Source organism: Capricornis sumatraensis, chromosome 15 (assembly GCF_032405125.1).
Source record: "Capricornis sumatraensis isolate serow.1 chromosome 15, serow.2, whole genome shotgun sequence".
Taxonomy (NCBI): Eukaryota; Metazoa; Chordata; class Mammalia; order Artiodactyla; family Bovidae; genus Capricornis; species Capricornis sumatraensis.
This window is the reverse complement of record NC_091083.1, coordinates 66,951,104-66,970,565: the sequence shown is the minus strand read 5'-3', so window position 1 is coordinate 66,970,565 and position 19,462 is coordinate 66,951,104. Positions and strand designations below refer to the sequence as shown.

The 19,462-nt window shown below is 50.3% G+C and overlaps 1 protein-coding gene across 1 annotated transcript; it reads left to right on the top strand.

Annotated features, from left to right (window-relative positions):
• Positions 1 to 1,406: 1,406 nt before the first annotated feature.
• Positions 1,407 to 17,119, top strand: AHCY (adenosylhomocysteinase). Its single transcript, XM_068987026.1, has 10 exons — positions 1,407 to 1,510; positions 6,872 to 7,062; positions 8,182 to 8,257; positions 9,920 to 10,069; positions 10,867 to 10,979; positions 11,399 to 11,606; positions 11,698 to 11,785; positions 11,892 to 12,009; positions 13,044 to 13,238; positions 16,269 to 17,119. Exons 1-10 carry the CDS (start codon positions 1,483 to 1,485, stop codon positions 16,398 to 16,400), a joined length of 1,299 nt encoding a protein of 432 aa, XP_068843127.1. The 5' UTR covers positions 1,407 to 1,482; the 3' UTR covers positions 16,401 to 17,119.
• The last annotated feature ends 2,343 nt before the right edge of the window (positions 17,120 to 19,462 follow it).

The following is a 19,462-nucleotide window of genomic DNA, read 5'->3' as shown; positions in this document are numbered from 1 at the left end:
ACTTGGATTACCTGGATACAGGTGGTCACAAGTTAAGTGTGGGTGAGATGGGGCTGGAAGATGGAGCCAAATAAGAGAAAAAAGGAACATTAATACTTGGAGAAAAGGAGAGGAAGTTGCTTAGACCAGAGAAGGCACCCTGTGGAAAGTGAGTGTGGAGTCAGGAAAGTGAAAGCCAAGGGCACATTGTGTGCAGCAAGGAGGTGGGTTGGGATGCAGGCTGAGGCACGTTGGTCTGGCTTCCCTACTGACCTGGCTGGAGCAGTTTCAGCAGAGACCTGGGGGTGGAGACCAGACAACTGAGGACTGAGTGGGAGGTGAGAAAGCACAGACTAAGAATGGGTCAATTCTGAAAAAAGTATGAGAGAGCAGGTGGGTGGAAGTTGGGGAAGGGGGTTCCTATAAAGATGATAAGGGGTCTTCACATGGCCATTAAATCCACAAGGAGAGTTTCACAGCCCTCAATTTGATAAAAATTTTTGTCAGTCTGACAAGTGGTGACAGGGATGTGACAAGCCCTGTCAGACACTGTGGTGAGGGGTAAATTACTTTGGAAAACAGTTTGGCAAGACCCAGGAAAGTTAAAAACATGCCTTTAACTCAGAAACTTCATCCCTAAGTACATTTATGACTCAGACACCTACTCAGGTGCACTAAAAGACAATGTTTATTTTTCCATTTATGCAATAATGGCAAAATGGTACACAAACTGAATGTCAGCAAATAGGAGAACAGATAAATTAATCATGGGATGTAGACAATGAAATACTATGCAACAGCAAAAATGAATACATTCTAAGTCTATGCATTACTCTTACAAATATAATATCAACAGAAAAAAGCAAATTGCTGAAGGGTAAGTACAGTACGTTACCATTTACATGAAGGTTTTAAACACAGGAACAATTCTAAGCATTTAATGATTTCTACATATGCAGTAAAAGTATAAATATATATACAAATTTAACTAAATTCAGGATAGCGGCAGGAGGGTGGAAGGCCTACGAAGTGCTAGAAATTTGACATGTTGCAGCTTTACTTATAATCTGTATGGCAGGTATCATTCTGCCCAGTTTACAGAAGAAACTGAGGTTCAGGAAAGAGAGCTGGTTGGAATTTCAGTTTCATCCGGTTTTGACATGGGTTTCACTGGTTGAACGAAGGAAAGAATGGAGTTTGTCCTTAGGCCTCTTTCCGAGATCCCTTTGCTACCCAGTGCGGGAGGTGGAAGGACCGCTTGGAATAAAAACTGCTCTCAGCAGGCACCAAAGTCCATTCCGGTCCCGCCCCTGTGCGTTAGACCCCGCCCCGACGGCTCAGCTCGCTCGGGACTCATGAATATGCAAGACAGGGGGAGATATTTAAAGGCGTCGGCGCCAGGCGCAGGTCCCTACCCGGCGCCGCCCAGCCCGCGCCTCTTCCCATCCCTAGGCCCGGCCCCTTTCGCCTGCGTGCATCAGTCCGTGCGGAAACGCTGCCAGCATGTCGGACAAGCTGCCTTACAAAGTCGGTGAGTTACAGGACGTGCAGCCAGCCGCATCTGCTCCGCACCTGCTGGGGACCTGTTGGGGCTGCGGCCGCGGGGCCGACCTGGGGCGCTCAGAGGACCCTCTTGAATCACTGGCACAGCGCGGTCTTGGCCCCGCGTGGCCGCCTGGGGGTTGGAGTTCCCCCGCCGCAGCTAGCGTGTCTTGGCGTGAGGCCGCGAACTACAAGTTCCGGCGTACCCCGCGAGGCAGGGTGCAGTGGCGCGGGCTGCGGAGCGGCGGCGTGGGCTGCGGAGCGGCGGCGTGTTCCGCGCAGAGTCGCCTGGGGCAGGGGCCAGCGCGCACCTGGCCACGACCTGGGGCCAATGGCACCTGCCGGGACCAACGCTAGGGAGCCTGGATCCTGCCTCCTGGGCCTGGACCGGCTCCTTGACCAACTGGATGGCCCCGGGCAAGTGCCCACCCCTCGTTGAGCCTCCTACGGGGAAGGCGAGGGTACTGGGGCCCCGAAGGGCGCGTGGGGGAGAGGCCTGGAGACTGAGCCCGAGGCCGGGCAATTCCACTCACCGGGGACCTTCGGCTTGTTACTCAACCTCGGGTCACTCACTTGCCCAGCAAGAAACAGTCCTACATAGAATCTCGAACTTTTGGGGTGGTTAGAAAAATCCTTCCTGCTGTCCTGTGTATTGAAGCTGATACACTGATCCTTAACGTTTACTGGGCGTTTACTGTGGCATGGGCACCACTTCCTACCTTTCTTATAGATTAATTCATTTTATTCTAATGACTTTTTAGGGTAGGGTCTGTTACTTTCTCATTTTATGGATTTACTGAGACACAGGAAAAAGAGGTAACTTGCCCACACTTTTACAACTGGGAAGTGCTGGAGTAGATGCACCCAGGCCGTGCTCATCTTTTCACCACTGTGTATAAGTGAACACATTTGGAGTAATCCTAATGACCTTTCAGCAGAAACCGGTTCAGGCTTGCTAGCAATTTTGAAAGTAAATCCAGCACACCATTCAACCTGGAGAAAAGCATCAACATTTATGGAGCACTTCCTATGTATCTGGGGATTTGCATTCGTTTACAGAATGATCTTTAGGGGTGGACTTTATCCCATTATACAGAGGAAGAAACTGAAGCCCTAAAAGGAAATAACTTCCAAAAACTCTCTGGAAAATAGTAACTTACCAATAGTAGTTTATCATGTAGCGGGCCAGAGTAGGTTATTGTCCCTGCTGTGTGGATGAAACTGAAGCCCAGAAAGATTAAGCAAGGTCCAGTGGCTGAGCTGGAAAAGAGGCTTGTTATTACTATGGAGAGATGTGTGGGTTAAGGGTTGAGGGCTTTGCGTTGTGTGGGAGGAGATAAGGCTACATTCGGAAGTAGAGGAACTTGGCTAAGTAGGGTTGAAAGGAAACCTCCATCAGGGAGGGCTGTGCCAGACATTGCCCATATGGCATCTTTAATCCTCGGGCTCAAGGAAGGTTAGGATTATTCCCACTTCACAGATGAAGAAACAGAGTCAGGGTTTTGCTACTTTTCTTGGCTTGTCCTAGGACAGGTGTTTCTGCAGCCTCTGCAAGTCCTCAGCTCTCTGGGCACCAAAAACCCCAGAGCTTAGAGTGCCAGACCCTCCTGTGCTCCTGGAGTTGAGGGACCCATGAAAACACCAGGGCTGGCACAGCTGTATCCCGAGGGCAGGGAAAGAGTTCTTTTCGCTAGAGGGACAGGGGGTGGCAGAGGGAGTGGAGCTTAGGATAGGACAGGAACCACTGTCCACTACTGGGCCCCTCCCAGGAGCCTCTGGCTCTACCAGCTCTGCCTGGCCACCAGTCCCACCCCTACTCTTGACTGGCTGTCAAACCTGGGGCAAACACTACTGAGCCTTTCCTCATTGGTAAATATTGAGTTGGGCTAGGTTCAGATTTTTTTTTTTTTTGGTGACCCGTCTACTGCCCGCCCCTTTCGTGGACCTTCTCTCATTCAGTCTTAACAAGGATGATCAGTAAACATGGCCGACCCCTACTCTGTGCCCAACCCAGCTGAGTACTAGAGATACAATCTGTTCTGTAAGTGAGGAGACCTGCCCGCTTCTCTGACTCCACAGCTACCACCCCAGTCCTGGGCTCCCTCCTCACAGGTCTCCATGAGTCTCTTGCTTCGTAGATACTTGCAGCAACCAAAGAAGCCTTCTCAAAAGACAAGTTTGGTCATGGGACTCCCCTTAAAACTCTACAGGAATAAAAGGCTGACTCATCATCTTACTCCCTCTACTAGTCACCCTGGCATGCTCTCAGTTCCTCCAGCAGCAGTATACCAAGTTATTCATTCTTTCCAAAGCAGCTACTGTGTGCCAGGTACTGTATCAGGTTCTGGGGAGGAGCCTTCCAGGCTGAGAGAGCTGCTTGGGTTAAAGCCCTGAGAGGCGGGAATATGAAGACAGTAAGGAGGTTTGCATGGTTGAGCAACTAGTGAGGGGGAGAAAAGGGTGGAGAGGTGGGCAAGAAGGGCGAGCAGACACCTGGGTATGGCACTGTGGCCATGTGAAGAGTTGGTTAGGGGAAGCCATTGGAGGCTGGGATGCTTTTACACTTTAGCAGAAGAATGGAGGTGATACATTTTAAAATTTAAATTTGTTTCTCTGACTTTTGTGGGGTATTGTTTGGTTTTTTAAAGATCTAACTCTTACTAGGTGATTCTTGAATCAGGCAGCATCCCAACTAGCCACTTGAAGAGCTCGCCTGTGGGGTGTTTCACTTTAATTTTAGGTTCAAAGGATTCATTAACAAAAAAATCCGCTTGTTATACACAATTAGACAGTTGTTAAAAGCAAAGAAATAGAAACAATAGAGAGGGGTAATACCAACATCACCAAATTGGGCTGACAACCTACATCCAAACTTGAACAGTGCTGGGACATCCCAAGTACCAGCAATCTGGACTCTCAGTTGGGAAAAGGGTCCTGGGCAGTGGTCCACCATGGGTGAGACTTCAGATTGCAGTTTTGGGGGCTCCTGCTGGTAATCCCAGGCTGCAAGCTTCATATCGTCAGTTTGCATGCAAAAATGCAGCTCTTGTTTTCCCTTAACTTTTACAATGCTCCTGTTACCTCTTGTGAAACAAGGGCCCCGGGGTAGGAGTCGGGGTTTGGCCAGGCCTCCAGGGGCTCAGGAAATTCCAAGACTCACTCCCTCTCTTAACCTAAGGTGTGGCTTGACTTGCTGGTAACCAAAGCAGGCACATAGTCCACACAGGGTCAGAAGTCAGTCAGAGGGCTGCTCTCCTGCTTCTGAAGCCTGAACAAGACGACCTCCATCTTCATTTCCCTAACACGGGGAGAATAGCAGGGAGACCAGTGAGGCGGCTGCTTCAGTGATCCAAGGTGGTGAGATGCTGTTGGATTGCTCATATTTGGGATGTTGAGACAACAGTGCTGATGGGTTGGAAGAGGGTGAAAGGGGAAAAGAGGAATCAAGAAATCATAAGTTTTTGGCTAGAGCAGCTGGTTGAATGGTGGTTTCACTTCCTAAAATGAGGAGACTGGGGGTGTAACAAGTTGGGGGTGAGAAAAAGGAGTCATGAGGGCTCAAACTTGACACATTATCTAGATGGACAACCAAGATGCTGAGTAGGCAGTTGAGTTGAGTTGAACCTGAGTCTCAGGTTCAGGGGAGAAGTTTGGGCTGGAGATGAACAGGTGGGAGACACTGCTGTAGAAACGGTATTTCAAGTCTTAAAGTGGGATGAGCTCATCTGGTAGGAAAGATGAGGGAGATAATGGAGCCGTGAGGGCCTCCAAACTTTGAGAGTCTGTTACAGGAAGAGGAACCAGGAAGGTGGAAGGGAAACCACAGAAAGACAGGCCAAGCAAAAAAAGGGATTCAGAAGAAGAGCGCTGTTGGTGCTGCAGGGAGAAACATAAACATAGATAATTGACCAATGGCTATGGGGCCTTACGGAGACCTTAGGGAGAGCAGTTTCAGTGGAGTAGTGAAGTCATCAAAGAGGTAAGAGGATATGGGATACTGAGTAATTTCATGGAGCATATAGGATTCCCTGGTGGCTCAGCAGTAAAGAATCCACCTGCCAATGCAGGAGATGTGAGTTCGACCCCTGGGATGGGAAGATCCTGGAGAAGGCAATGGCAACCTACTCTAGTATTCTTGCCTGGGAAATCCCATGGACAGAGGAGCCTAGTGGGCTACAGTCCATGGGGTCACAAGAGTTGGACACGACTTAGTGACTGAACCACCACCACCATGCCATTTTATATAAGTCAATTGAGCATCTGAGAATTTTGGTACCCATAGAGGTTCCCAGAACCAGTCCCCTGTAGGTATCAAGGGATAACTAATAGCATCCATTGAAGCCCGAAGATACAGACTAGTGTCAAAATCCAATGATCATGCGAACCAAACCCCCAAATTGAGCAGTTAACCTGCCAGTTAGAGGCAAGGTGGATTTGGGTAGATCTCTGTGGAAGAATGTGGTCCCTGCAGGAAGGTTGTTTGTTGCTTGCTTGTGAAAGAGGGGAGACCTGACCTGTGCATGCCCAGTTTTTTCCTTCTAAGTTTACTAATTAAACAGGTCACTCCACCTCCCATGGGGCAGACAGAGACCAAGAGCTGTTAGTTACACAGATGAGTTCCCTCCAGGTGGGAAGAAATGACAGGGGTGGAGAAACATTTCTCTGTCTTTGAGGAGATCAAAGAATCGTGCTGAGTCCAAGGTGTTAGCTTGTATCACTTAGGAGTGTTGAAGTCACCAAGAGTGGTGATTAGGAAGATGGAGAACCAGGAGCTAAAATCTTTAGGGAATGAGGAGGTTGGTAGGTGGCAAGCAGAAAGGGTAGTAAGAGGCATGTATAAGCTGACAGCTATTTATCTTTCAAGGGAGCACTTACCTGTGTTGTAATCATGTTCCTCTGTGTGTTTGTCTTAGTCACTCCATTGTGTCCGACTCTTTGCCACGCCATGGACTGTAACCAGCCTCCTCTATCCATGGGATTCTCCAGGCAAGAATACTGGAGTGGATTGCCATTCCCTTCTCCAGGAGATCTTCCCAACCCAGGGATTGACCTGGGTCTCCTGCATTGCAGGCAGATTATTTACCACCTGAGTCACCAGAGAGGTCCTTATGTTCCTGTGGGATTCTTTAATTAAATGTGTTCTCCCCCAAGGCTATAAGTAGGCTGCGGTTAGGCGGGGACCATGTCTTTCTTTTTTGACTGCCCTGGATCCAGGAAATCCTTGTGAAATCAGTGAGACTGCAGCCAGCCTAGTGTTTCGAGTCCACAGGGGATGAGTGTGGAGTGGCGGGTGCTTCATGGTTCATGGGATGAGGTAGCTCATAAATTTCTGTCCATCTTGCCCCTGCAGCTGACATCAGCCTGGCCGCTTGGGGACGCAAGGCCCTGGACCTGGCAGAGAATGAGATGCCGGGCCTGATGCACATGCGAGAAATGTACTCGGCCTCCAAGCCTTTGAAGGGCGCCCGCATTGCCGGCTGCCTGCACATGACCGTGGAGACCGCCGTCCTCATTGAGACCCTCGTTGCCCTGGGTGCTGAGGTGAGGCCTGAAACAGTTCTTGCGGAGCCTGGAACTCTATAGTCTAGTGTCCCCTCAGGCCCAGGAGGGGCTCCAACTCCAGCCTTGTCACGGGCGCCCCTCACTGCCATTTGTGGTGACTGTTCTGCTGATTTGCTCTCACTGGGAAGATAGCGTCTGGTTACCCTCACATTCTCCTGACTGGGGAAGCTCTAGCAGGAAAGACTCAAGCCCAGAGCCCTATTGAATCATCTAAGGGTCTGGCTCCCATAGGCCCTCATGGGGTCACGTGCCTGCCCTTGGCCAATCATGGCTGCTGGAGAGATGGTGCTCTCTGATTGGTTCAGCCTGGGTCATGTGTACCAATGATTGCAGTTCTTCCAAGTTCTCTGAAGATGTTTTACAGTGGGCGGGGTTGGTGGTGGTGCAGGGCAGCCAGAACCAACTAGTGAGTCCAGCAGGGCTCAGTCCTTGGCCTACTTCTTTCTTTTCTACACTCCCTCTCTTCAGTGGTCTGATTTTATGGTTTTAAATATTGTTTATGTGGTTATGTCATAACATAAACGATATATGATATGGTACATCGTATCCAGCAACTGATGTACCACCTCCACTTGGAGATCTGATTGACATTGCAACCTCAACATGTCTAAAGAAACTCATGATTTCCTACACTTCTTGGTGTCTTCCCCATGTAAGTAATTACAGGCTTCAGCCTTAGAGATTCTCTCTGTTCAAAAACCTGGGGTCATCCCCGACTCCTCGTTTTCTCTCTTACTTCAACAAACTAATCCTCCCAACAAATCCTGTCAGCTCAGCCTTCAGAATAATATTTATCCCCTCCACTGCTATAGTTGCATATCTTGTCTTAACACTAACAACAGCTTCTTCACTTGTCTCCTTGCTTCCTTGTGGAGCCCTTCCCCCTCCACAGGGCAGAGCCTTGTTTTCACATAAGTTAGGCCTTGTCACTGCTCTGGCTCCCATCTACTCACCAGGGTCCCCACCCTGTGGTTGCAGAACCAGTTGGATGTAGATCCCAGGCCTCTCATCACTAGATTCAGGGCCTTTTCTTACCCATCTAGTGACCCTGGTCTTCCCACCTGGCTGTGACCAGCCCTGTCTTGCTGGCTGTTTCAGGTGCGGTGGTCCAGCTGCAATATCTTCTCTACCCAGGACCATGCAGCAGCTGCCATTGCCAAGGCTGGCATTCCAGGTGAGTCCTTCTTGGGGGATACAGGAATTCAGGAAGGGGCTCGATTTTCTCTGTTTTCTCTGTTTGCTTCACTTCACTTTTACTGCTGCAGACCTCCCTACAGCATGGGAGAGGAGTCATGGCCACAGAATCCTAGCCTAGAGACCCATTGGAAAGAGCTGTTTTGTCCAGCCGTCATCTCAGATCCTATTGAAAGCACTTACTTGCCCTAGTCAAGTCAGTGATTGGGAATCACATGGTGTTGAAGAGGGGGAAGTTCCTTAAAAGGAGGATGTGGATCTGTTTCCGAAAGAATCAGGGAGGGCTACTGGGCAGAAGGAGTCCCAGAGACCCACTGCGTAGTATCTGGTAGTCTAGGGTACTGGGGAAGGACCACAGCCAAAGAGGAAGGACTTTCTCACACGCTGCTGGAGAAACAGAAACAAGTCTGCTCGGGCTTGGGGAGGGAAGTGGTTCGGTCTGACGATGATAAAATAGGACATTCATTCACAGTTCCTTCTAACCAGCTGCGGGTGGAAGGTAAAGAATTGGGAAAGACCTGTCCAGCGACTGACCAAGGGTCGCCATGTCCCCAACTCCTCAGCCTAGTTTGGACTCCATGGCCCCTTTCTGGAAAGGCCTTGTTTTCAAGACCATTATCTGCCCCAGTTTGAGGGAGGGGAAGCTGGCCTTGCTTGGCAGATGTCCTTTGCTCACAGGAGGTTCCTGGGAGCCCCGCACCTGTGTCGCAGTTGTACCAAATGATGGGAGGAGCCTGGGCTGGCAGTCAGGAGCACTGGACTCTGTTGCTTGCTCAGCAGTGCCGTGCTGGGGCTTCTCTGGTGGCCCATTGGTTAAGACTTGGGGCTTCTAGTGCAGGGGGCATGGATTTGATCCCTGGTTGGGGAACTAGGATCCCACATGCTGTGCGGCCAAACAGCAACAGCAGAGTGTCATGATGAGTGACCTGGGCACATCTCAGCCGCTTCTCTGGGCATCTGTAGGTGATGATGATGGTAATGCCAGCCTCACAAGGTTTCTGTGAGGACAAATGAGATGGGGGCAAAAAGCAGTTAGAGTAATGCCTGACACAGAGAAAGTGCTCCATACACGGTAGCTGCTGTTAATAGATTTTGGCCAGACGTTGCCTAGGATAATGTACTGTGGAGACTGTGGGCCCATCAGGTCCTTTCAGTGCAGGATGAACCCTGGATCTTGTCTCCTGAGTCCACCTAATGTGGCTCCCTTCTCCCATCACACCTCCCTCCCAGCAGTAGGCACTGTGGGAAGGATCCCCGGTCACTGTGAGCTGGGGGCCCAGACAGACGAGGGTAGGAAAAGAAAGAAAAGAGTAAGAAAGGAAAGAATTCTTTCCAGATACTTATATATAGGGGTCTATGTTTGGCTTCTGTCTCACTTAATCTATACTACTATCCACAATGAAAGTGAGACTCAGAGGTGAAGTGATTTGCCGAAAGTCACACAGCTGGTCAGTGCAGAACCAGGATTCACACTGATACCTCTGGCTCCAAGTTGTGTCCTTAGCACTGCTGAGCCCTCAGAGAGGCTGGAGGTGGCTGGGGATGGAAATTAGGAAGGAGATAGTCTTGAGTCTACCTAGGTGGGTCCCTGGAGCAGGTGCCATAGTGGAGGGCCAGCCCTGACATGCCGCTCACTCTCCAGTGTATGCCTGGAAGGGCGAAACGGACGAGGAGTACCTGTGGTGCATTGAACAGACGCTGTACTTCAAGGACGGGCCCCTCAACATGATTCTGGACGACGGTGGTGACCTCACCAACCTCATCCACACCAAGTACCCGCAGCTCCTGTCAGGTGAGTAGGGCAGGTCGGTGGGCTGGGTGCTGGTGGTCTAAATGGGTCTTGCTTGTCCACATGAGAGTGGCAGGCCTGGCAGGAGTCCTGGTACCTCAAACAGCAGATTTTGTGGAAGATGGGATATCCGCAGGCTCCTGTAAGCGTGCTGGGGCCCATCTTCTGGGCTGGGGAAGGCTGGCTGAGATGATGGCCCGAGGGCAAGCATGAGGCCAGGGCTGAGAACAGCTGGGAAGCTTTGTTAAAAGCAGGGTGGGGAGGGAAGTAGGGAATGTTATAGTGAGTGCAAAGGCCCTGAGGTAGGAAAGGATGACCTTTCAGGAAACAGAAAGTTAATCAGCATGGCAGCTTCCTTCACTGGAGCCTTAGTGAAGATCAGATGTGTAAAGACTTTATAATAAACTCAGCGAGAGTTGGGCTTGATGCTGAGGGCAAAGGGAAGTAATTGAATGTATTGAAAAGACGTCTCTGAAAATATACATGTTAAGTGTGGCTGCTGTGTAGAGGATGTGCTGTGGCAGGGATGCGGGCAGTGGGGATGGACAGTCTGTGAGTTGTTGGGAGGTAAAATCATGAGGCCTAGTGAAGGTGGCGACTCCTCCCTCGTGTTGGCCCAGGTGATTAGGTGGACTGTGGTATAGGTTCCAGAGATGGGAACCCCGAAAGAGAAGCATCTTTAGAAGGCAAAGGTGAGGCATTCAGGTGAGTTCAGCTGTGGGCTCTCTCAGGCTCTTGGAGTCCCATCCCAGAGTCCACTGCTTCCTGGCCTGAAATCTGTCCCCTCCCCTCTCGTTCAGGCATCCGAGGCATCTCTGAAGAGACCACAACAGGGGTCCACAACCTGTACAAGATGATGGCCAACGGGATCCTGAAGGTGCCGGCCATCAATGTCAACGACTCTGTCACCAAGGTGGGCCTGGGGAGCAGCTCAGGAGTAGGCCCTGAAGAAGGCCCCGGGGGAGGCTGCCGATGAGGAATTTAGCCCTCACTTGGTGGGGAAAGGGGTTGTAGGCAGAGTGATGAGTGCATTAGAGAGACAAAGGATTACGCATTGATCCTCAGAGCTGGGCATCGGGAGGTTTAAAGTGAAGCAGATGCTTTGGGTGGTCTCTCATAGTTGATCCTCAGGAAGCCTTCTGGACTGGCTGAGAAAGACTGGGAAGAAAGTCGTGGGGCTGAGCAGGGGCAAGGGGCACATGAACACACTAGCTTGTGGGAAGTCCCAGGAGGTGATCAGCCCAAGGCCCAGCAGGCTGAGATGTTGAGAGTGGGTCTGAGGCTCCAGGGCTTTGCCCGCCCCCATCTCCGCCTTGCCCCCTCTCCTCACAGAGCAAGTTTGACAACCTCTATGGCTGCCGGGAGTCCCTCATAGATGGCATCAAGCGGGCCACAGACGTCATGATTGCGGGCAAGGTGGCGGTGGTTGCGGGCTATGGCGACGTGGGCAAGGGCTGTGCCCAGGCCTTGAGGGGATTCGGGGCCCGCGTCATCATCACGGAGATTGACCCCATCAACGCACTTCAGGCTGCCATGGAGGGTATGATAGAGCGGGGGTTGGCCGTCAGCTGCTGGGGCCAGAGGAGGGATGTGGCCACACTGGCTGACCCGCGGGGGCTCTCTCTACACAGGCTATGAGGTGACCACCATGGATGAGGCCTGTCAGGAGGGCAACATCTTTGTCACCACCACGGGCTGTATCGACATCATCGTTGGCGAGTAGGTGCTGGTGTGGTGGTGGGGGTCCTAGGGAGTGAAGGAGGGGGCAGGCGTGGGGCTGCCCTTGGTCGCTGACCCTCTCTCACGGACTGAGGCTCCCCCACAGGCACTTTGAACAGATGAAAGATGATGCCATCGTGTGTAACATCGGGCACTTTGACGTGGAGATTGATGTCAAGTGGCTGAACGAGAACGCTGTGGAGAAGGTGAACATCAAGCCCCAGGTGAGGAGCCCCAGCCCTGCCAGCAGGCTCGGCAGATGGAGCGCCGAGGAGGGCATGCCCATGGGCTGGCCACCGAGGAGGACAGATGATGAGGCTCTGGCGACCTGGGCAGTGGGATGGGAGGAAGAGGTTTCAGGCTGCTAAACTGGAATCTTGGAGGGAGGCCACGGGTCCTCCTTTTTTAAAGCTCCCTGGAGGATTCTGATGTGCATCCGAGGCTGAGTACCACCACATCTGTCTTGCTGATTGATTTTATTTTTGGCTACTCTGTACACAGGCTTCTCGTGGTGGTGGCTTCTCTTGTGGACCACGGCCTCTCGAGCGCAGGCTCAGTAGTTGTGGCATGCGGGCTTAGCTGCTCTGAGGCATGTGGGATCTTCCTGGACCAGGGATCAAACCCGTGTCCCCTGCATTGACAGGCAGATTCTTACCTACTGGACCACCAGGGAAATTCCACATTTAGCTTTTTACTAAGTATGGTGATTGAGAGCCTGGGATCTGTCCTCAGACTGTCCAGGCTCAAATTACAGCCACTTTGTAATATCTGGCTCTGGGCAAGGAACTTAACCCTTTAAACTGCAGTTTCTGTATCTGTGAAATGGGGATAATACCAGTACTTAATTTAAAGGATTGTTAGTAGAATTAAATGTAATTTTTATATATTGTATACACACACACACACACACACACAGTTACGTGTGTGTTCTTAGCCCAGGGCCTGTGCCAGTAATAATATTAACAATACCATTAGCTAATATGTAGTACTTAAACTAAGTGCCTTGCATATGTGAGCTCTTTAAATTCTCACAGTAGATGTATGAGATCTGTAGCTCAGAGTTGTTTAATAAATACTGGCTTTTATTATTAACTGTGTGTCCCAGTCCCTATGCTGGAGGTTGTTTTAGGGCAGTCGAGGCCCTTTGTGGGCACTGCTGGAGGCAGGGAGGCCTGCTGGGCAGGAGGATGGGATGAGGATGGGGTGGACACTGGGAGCAGCGGCTGCCAGTCCTTACCACTGCTCTGCCCGCTTGCAGGTGGACCGCTACTTGTTGAAGAACGGGCGCCGCATCATCCTGCTGGCTGAGGGCCGTTTGGTCAACCTGGGCTGTGCCATGGGCCACCCTAGCTTTGTGATGAGCAACTCGTTCACCAACCAGGTGCTGGCGCAGATCGAGCTCTGGACCCACCCGGACAAGTACCCCGTCGGGGTCCACTTCTTGCCCAAGAAGGTGGGTTCCTACCTGCACCACTGGCCAAGGGTCACGTGACCTGGGCTCCCTAAGCAGGGCTTGCCTGAGTTCATACAGTGCTTGCCTCCACTCTTGAGGATCTTAACAGGGTCTCCCTCAGGGCAGAAGTCATTCTCTCCATTTAACAGAGGAGGAAAGTGAGGCTCAACGCAGGGAATAACTCTTGAGTAGCCAGGCTAGGTGGTGAGAAGAGCATGGGCTTTGGAGAGAGACACATCCAGGTTTGAATCTCAGCTTGTGTAACCAGGTTACTTAACTTCTGAGCCTCCATTTCCTTCTCTGTAATGTGAAGTACCTCTGTAAGGATTATGAGTGCTTCCTTGGGTCACAGGTCACAAACACATGTGGCCACTAAGGGTGAATGGGCTGGAGGGGACCTGAGCAAGGAACATGCGCCCAGTGGAGGCGGCTGGCTGCCTGTTATCAACCTGGGCCCTTTGGGTCAGGGCTCCTGACATTTCAGAGGAAGCCAGATACCAATATTTTTGTGTGAAATATTCAATTTTAAATATAACCAGGTGGGTTAATTGGGACTTGTTTGTAAGCCAAATGCAGCCTAGAGGCTGCACGATTGTGGCCTTGGAAGAGGATGATGCTGCTAACACACTGAGCATGGCCCGTGACATTCTGCGAGCGTGTGGTCAGGGTAACCATGACGATGAGGTCATCTGACATCAAATGCAGTGCTCATCCTAATACCCCACGCGCTGCCCTCCCTCAGGGGTCAGAATGCTGTGTCTTAGTGCTGACTCTTTAGCATCATGGGCAAACTTGGTTTTGCTACTTAGACTGATTGGGCCTCAGTGTCCCTCTCAGCTAAGTGGTAAGAGTAGTTCTTGCTTCCAACCTTTGACTACTGGTGAGGCTGTGATAGAGTCTTCATATCTCTCCTCCCACCCTTTGAGAAGCTGGTTCTGCCAACTAATGAGAAGTAGGAAGAGGCCGGGGTGTCTGTCCCCTGAGCCAGCCAACTCCTCTCCCCTAGTCTTCCTCAGGTACTGTCTTGTCTGACAGATGTTTCACCTGTGAGGGCCTCAAGGGGCTGTCCTGTCCTGTGCAGCCTGCCGGGTCCTCATGCTTGTTGTAGGGTTTAAAAAGCCTCATTTGAACCCTCATCTGATCTCAATTGGAGGAAACAGGGCTGTAGTGAGAAAAGGGGCAGGCCTCTGAGATGAGACCAGGGTTGGAAGTGAAAAGGTAAAGAGCTTACCTCCTACCCCAGCACCTGGCCCCATCCTCCTCTCCTTTCTCCATCACTGTCATGGCATGGTTTGGGGACATGCTTCACACTCACGTGCAGTGTGTGGGGCAAGGGATTATATATCTTGGTTAACCATAATGACAGCATGAACAGCCCCCTCATTTATTAAGGTGCCTGCACCATGCCCTCTTGAATATCACTGATGTTTGTAAGAACTGTGAGAGATCCGGCCTACAGATGAGCGAACTTAAGGTTCAGAGAGTGACTTGCCCCCACAGCTGTAAAGTACTGGACCAAGAGTAGATCAGCCCTGTCTGTCCGGGCTGTTAACCATTATGACACGCTGCCCTCCGGGTGTAGGGTGCCCTTCAGTGTGGGGTGCAGGCCAGGCCAAGCAAAGGGAGGATTCATTGTGTCCTCGGGTCATTGGAGACCTTCATTCTGCCTCCAGAACTGCCATGGCCTTAGGGCTAGACTCTGCTCCTGCCTTTGCCTCCCTCTCCCCAGTTTCTTCATTTGTTAAATAGAAAAATAAACCCTGGCCTCCTCCTTAGGGATGTTTGCCTCTAATGAAACAGTGAATGTGAAACCACTTGGGAACATAAAGCTCTCTGGGCTGTGAAGTGAAAGTTGCTCAGTCGTGTCTGACTCTTTGCAACACCATGGACTCTATAGTCCACGGAATTCTCCAGGCCAGAATACTGGAGGGTAGCCATTCCCTTCTCCAGGGAAACTTCCCAACCCAGGGATCGAACCTGGGTCTCCCACATTGCAGGCGGATTCTTTACTAGCTGAGCTACCAGGGAAGCCACCATGCATTTGGGTGTGGTTAAAGGTGGTTGTGCCATTATGGGATGGTGGGATGGGACTTGAGTCAAGACGTCACCCAGGCAGGGCTGCAGTCATCTGAAGGCTTGACTGGAGCTGGAAGAGCCACTTCACATCCTCGTGGGTGGGAGGTTCCTTGCCACGTGAGTGTCTTCTCCATAGAGCTGCTTAAGTTTCCTCGTGAGATGGCAGCTGGCTTCCCCCAAATCTAGGGGGAGAGCAAAGGAGGAAGCTGAAGTACCTTTTAGCTCCCAGTTTTCAAGTCATGCATCATCATTTCTGCTTCATTCTGTTTATTAGAAATGAGCCACTTGAGGGGTGAGGACGTAGGCTCCACCTCTTGAAGGAGGAGGGTGTTTTATGAACTTATAGACATTTTTAAGGATATATTTGGAAGACGGCTGTGGTCACCACTGCTCAGGAAGTACATTAAAACAACCACAACCAGTGTAATCCAAAAAGGAATGCTATTGGTTCTGTAATAGCAGAGCGTCAGATTCAGACACTGGATCCGGGGATTCATGGGCATCAGAGCTGTCTTTCTCTGTTTCTTGGCTCTTTTGTTCTCCCTGCATTCACTTCACTTGTCAAATAAACTTGCTGTTGGTGAGCTGAGACCGATGGCCTCCTTGTTTAGGAATCCTGAGAGTCCCTGTCATGAAAGTATGTCCTGTTCATTGATAAATTGCAGGAAGCATTTTGGTTAGCTGCTTAGGTTGATGGAGGGTGAAGGAGGAGATGTAACTGATGGTCCCACCAGGGCTGCCTGGAGGGGAAGATGTAATTTGATTCCCCCTTGAAGAAGAGCTGAGCAGCCCAAACCCACACACATCCACTGTGAGGACAGGATGAAGTAATACGCTTGACACTCAGCAGATGTCACAATAGAACCATTCCCGCCTCTTTGGGCAGCGAGAAGATGGAGGTTAGGGGTCCCAGAGCATGGCACTGATTTCAGCTTTTCCTGTGTTTCTCCCCAGCTGGATGAAGCAGTGGCTGAAGCCCACCTGGGCAAGCTGAATGTGAAGCTGACCAAGCTGACTGAGAAGCAGGCCCAGTACCTGGGCATGCCCCGTGAAGGCCCGTTCAAGCCTGATCACTACCGCTACTGAGAACCGGGCTTGCCCTTTGCCTCGCAGCGGCTGTCCTTGCCTGGGTCCCACCTCTCCTCCCCAAGAGCAAATGGCACCACCTTTGAGATTGGTCTGATAATGTCCCCCATCAACTCCCTGGGGCTCGCCACTCAGTCTTGGGCCTCTGCTGCATCCCTCACACTGTTCCAAGTGTGGCAGGGGAAGTTGAGAAGTGCCCCCTCTAGCCTGGGCCATAGTGGAGGTACATGGGGATTACCCACAGGGAACCATGAGCTCAGGGGTTCAGCAACTGCTCACTCAGTCCTTCCTTAGGCTGGAAGTTGGCAGTGGTGGTCAGAAAGCCCATGCACTTTACCATCCAGGCCTTCACTTGGCCTGTGGACTTTAGACTTATGTTCTTGGTTTACAGGTTCATTGGTTCCTCAGCCCATGACAGATGAGAAGGAGCTACGTCAAAGGGTGTGGAGGAACTGTGGGAGTTTGAATGCTCCGGAGAGCCTGGCTTAGTGCTTAGCATTCTCTTAAACCTCAGAACAATGAGGTTGGTACTTTTAGTCCCTATTTTACAGGGGTTGGAATATATTGTTCAGCAAGAAAAGACAAGAGGAAAGACAGCCAGCGGTTAAGAGGGGCCAGAGAAACGTAAAAGCACATTGATGGTTCCCATCAGAGCTCTGGGTCAAAAAGAGGTTAATTTGGTTTATAATATTAAAAGAGAGCAAGAAGGTGGGTTAATAAAAATTTGGGTGCCTAAAAGAATTTTGAGCCTTTATTTTATAGAAAATCCATTGCCAACAGTGTGTGGTGTAAGCCATGGGGTGTGATGTGCTGTAATAGTCTGCTGTGTTGCAGTGTGGGGTGATAAGAGCTGCAGGCAAACCCTTGGGCTTGAAAGAATGGGTAAAATGAGAGAACGCTTACATCTTAGGGTGTGTCTTTTGCAAACAGCCTGCTTTTTTTACCCAATCTAAGACTCATGGCTCAGAGGTTAAAGCGCCTGCCTCCAATGTGGGAGACCCAGGTTCAATCCCTGGGTCGGGAAGATCCCCTGGAGAAGGAAATGGTAACCCACTCCAGTATTCTTGCCTGGAAAATCCCATGGACGGAGAAGCCTGGTAGGCTACAGTCCATGGAGTCGCAAAGAGTTGGACACGACTGAGCGACTTCACTTCACTTCTTCACTTAAGACTCATGTAATAGGTGAGTTTTGCCTATTTATTGTAATCTCGGTATTTATTTCTTCTACCTTATTTTTTTCTGTTCCAATTTATATTTTCTTCTTCTCCTCGTTTCCACTTAGGATTGATCCAGTACTCTGTCGGGGACTGTTGTTTATTGAGCACCTGCCATTAGGTGTTTTGTAGTTTATTTTCACTATCCTCACAAAGAGCTTAGTAATATTATTCTAATTTTATAGATGAGAATGAAGACTTACGGGGGTTAAGTGTCTTTCCTAAAGTCCACAATTACAAGTGGCCTCCTCAGGACTCAAATCATAGGAAGGGGAGTGGGAAATTGGTCTCTCCTGTTTGCCTAAATGGTCATTTCAGTCAGTCAGTTCAGTCACTCAGTCGTGTCCAACTCTTTGCGACCCCATGAATCGCAGCACGCCAGGCCTCCCTGTCCATCACCAACTCCCGGAGTTCGCTCAGACTCACGTCCAGCAAGTGATGCCATCCAGCCATCTCATCCTCTGTCGTCCCCTTCTCCTCCTGCTCCCAATCCCTCCCAGCATCAGAGTCTTCCAATGAGTCAACTCTTCGCATGAGGCGGCCAAAGTACTAGAGTTTCAGCTTTAGCATCATTCCTTCCAAAGAAATCCCAGGGTTGATCTCCTTCAGAATGGACTGGTTGGATCTCCTTGCAGTCCAAGGGACTCTCAAGAGTCTTCTCCAACACCACACTTCAAAAGCATCAATTCTTCGGCGCTCAGCCTTCTTCACAGTCCAACTCTCACATCCATACATGACCACTGGAAAAACCAAGCCTTGACTAGACGGACCTTAGTCGGCAAAGTCATGTCTCTGCTTTTGAATATGCTATCTAGGTTGGTCATAACTTTTCTTCCAAGGAGCAAACGTCTTTTAATTTCATAGCTGCAATCACCATCTGCAGTGATTTTGCAGCCCAAAAAAATAGAGTCTGACACTGTTTCCATTGTTTCCCCATCTATTTCCCATGAAGTGATGGGACCGGATGCCATGATCTTTGTTTTCTGAATGTTGAGCTTTAAGCCAACTTTTTCACTTTCCACTTTGACTTTCATCAAGAGGCTTTTTAGTTCCTCTTCACTTTCTGCCATAAGGGTTAGGGCCCAGAAGTCAGAGAGAAACAAGAACCCACCTGGGAAGGGTAATTAGAGCCAGAGGTCATCGACTGCATGGAAGGCTTTTGGGATATTTGAGACCTAACCCCCGCATGTGGGAATCTCCAGCTAGAAGGAGAAGGTGGGCATGCAAACAACTTTGCCATCTCTTGGGCACTTCCCTTCTACCCAGCTTTAGAGTTCAGTGCCTGGCAGCACTGAAGGGCAGGAGAGAAAAGATGATGCTTGAAATGGATTTTGAAAGAACTAAAGATTTGTTATAGGAATTGAAAGCAAGAGCATTTTGGGCAGCAGGACAACTTAAGAACGAGTTAAGGGGCAGTGGGTGTGGCTGCAAAATAGGGGCAGCTAGGAGATAGAGGGCTAGACAGGTGGCCTGGGAGACAGGGAAAACCTTGAACACTAGGATGAAACTCTGGTTTTAATCATTGAGCTGCACAGATCCCTGAAAGTGACCCCACTTGACTGAACATTCATACTTGTGACTTGTTTTTTTTTTACTCTCAGCCTCTGGCTATGAAGTAGTATTAATTAGTAGAGAAATTCAAGAGGCCAAATGGCCTGACCCATGATCACACAGTAAGTAATGCTTCCTGGACTCCACCTTGGGGTGGTCTGAGTCCTGGGCCAGGCACTTGGGTGAGACAAATGGGGAGTGTTTAAGTGAAGGTTGCTCCACCCAAGGCATGACATTTTGACAGAAGGTAGTGGTTGGGGTTGGAGCTGTCTCTAGTATTTCTTCCTTCAGAAGTGA

Bases quoted from the DNA above. Each gene is read 5' to 3' on its own strand.
- AHCY (XM_068987026.1), top strand. From the start codon at position 1,483: ATGTCGGACAAGCTGCCTTACAAAGTCG. The intron at 8,258-9,919 runs GTGAGTCCTTCT...CTCACTCTCCAG, and splicing joins TGCCAAGGCTGGCATTCCAG to TGTATGCCTGGAAGGGCGAA. The intron at 10,980-11,398 runs GTGGGCCTGGGG...CTCTCCTCACAG, and splicing joins TCAACGACTCTGTCACCAAG to AGCAAGTTTGACAACCTCTA.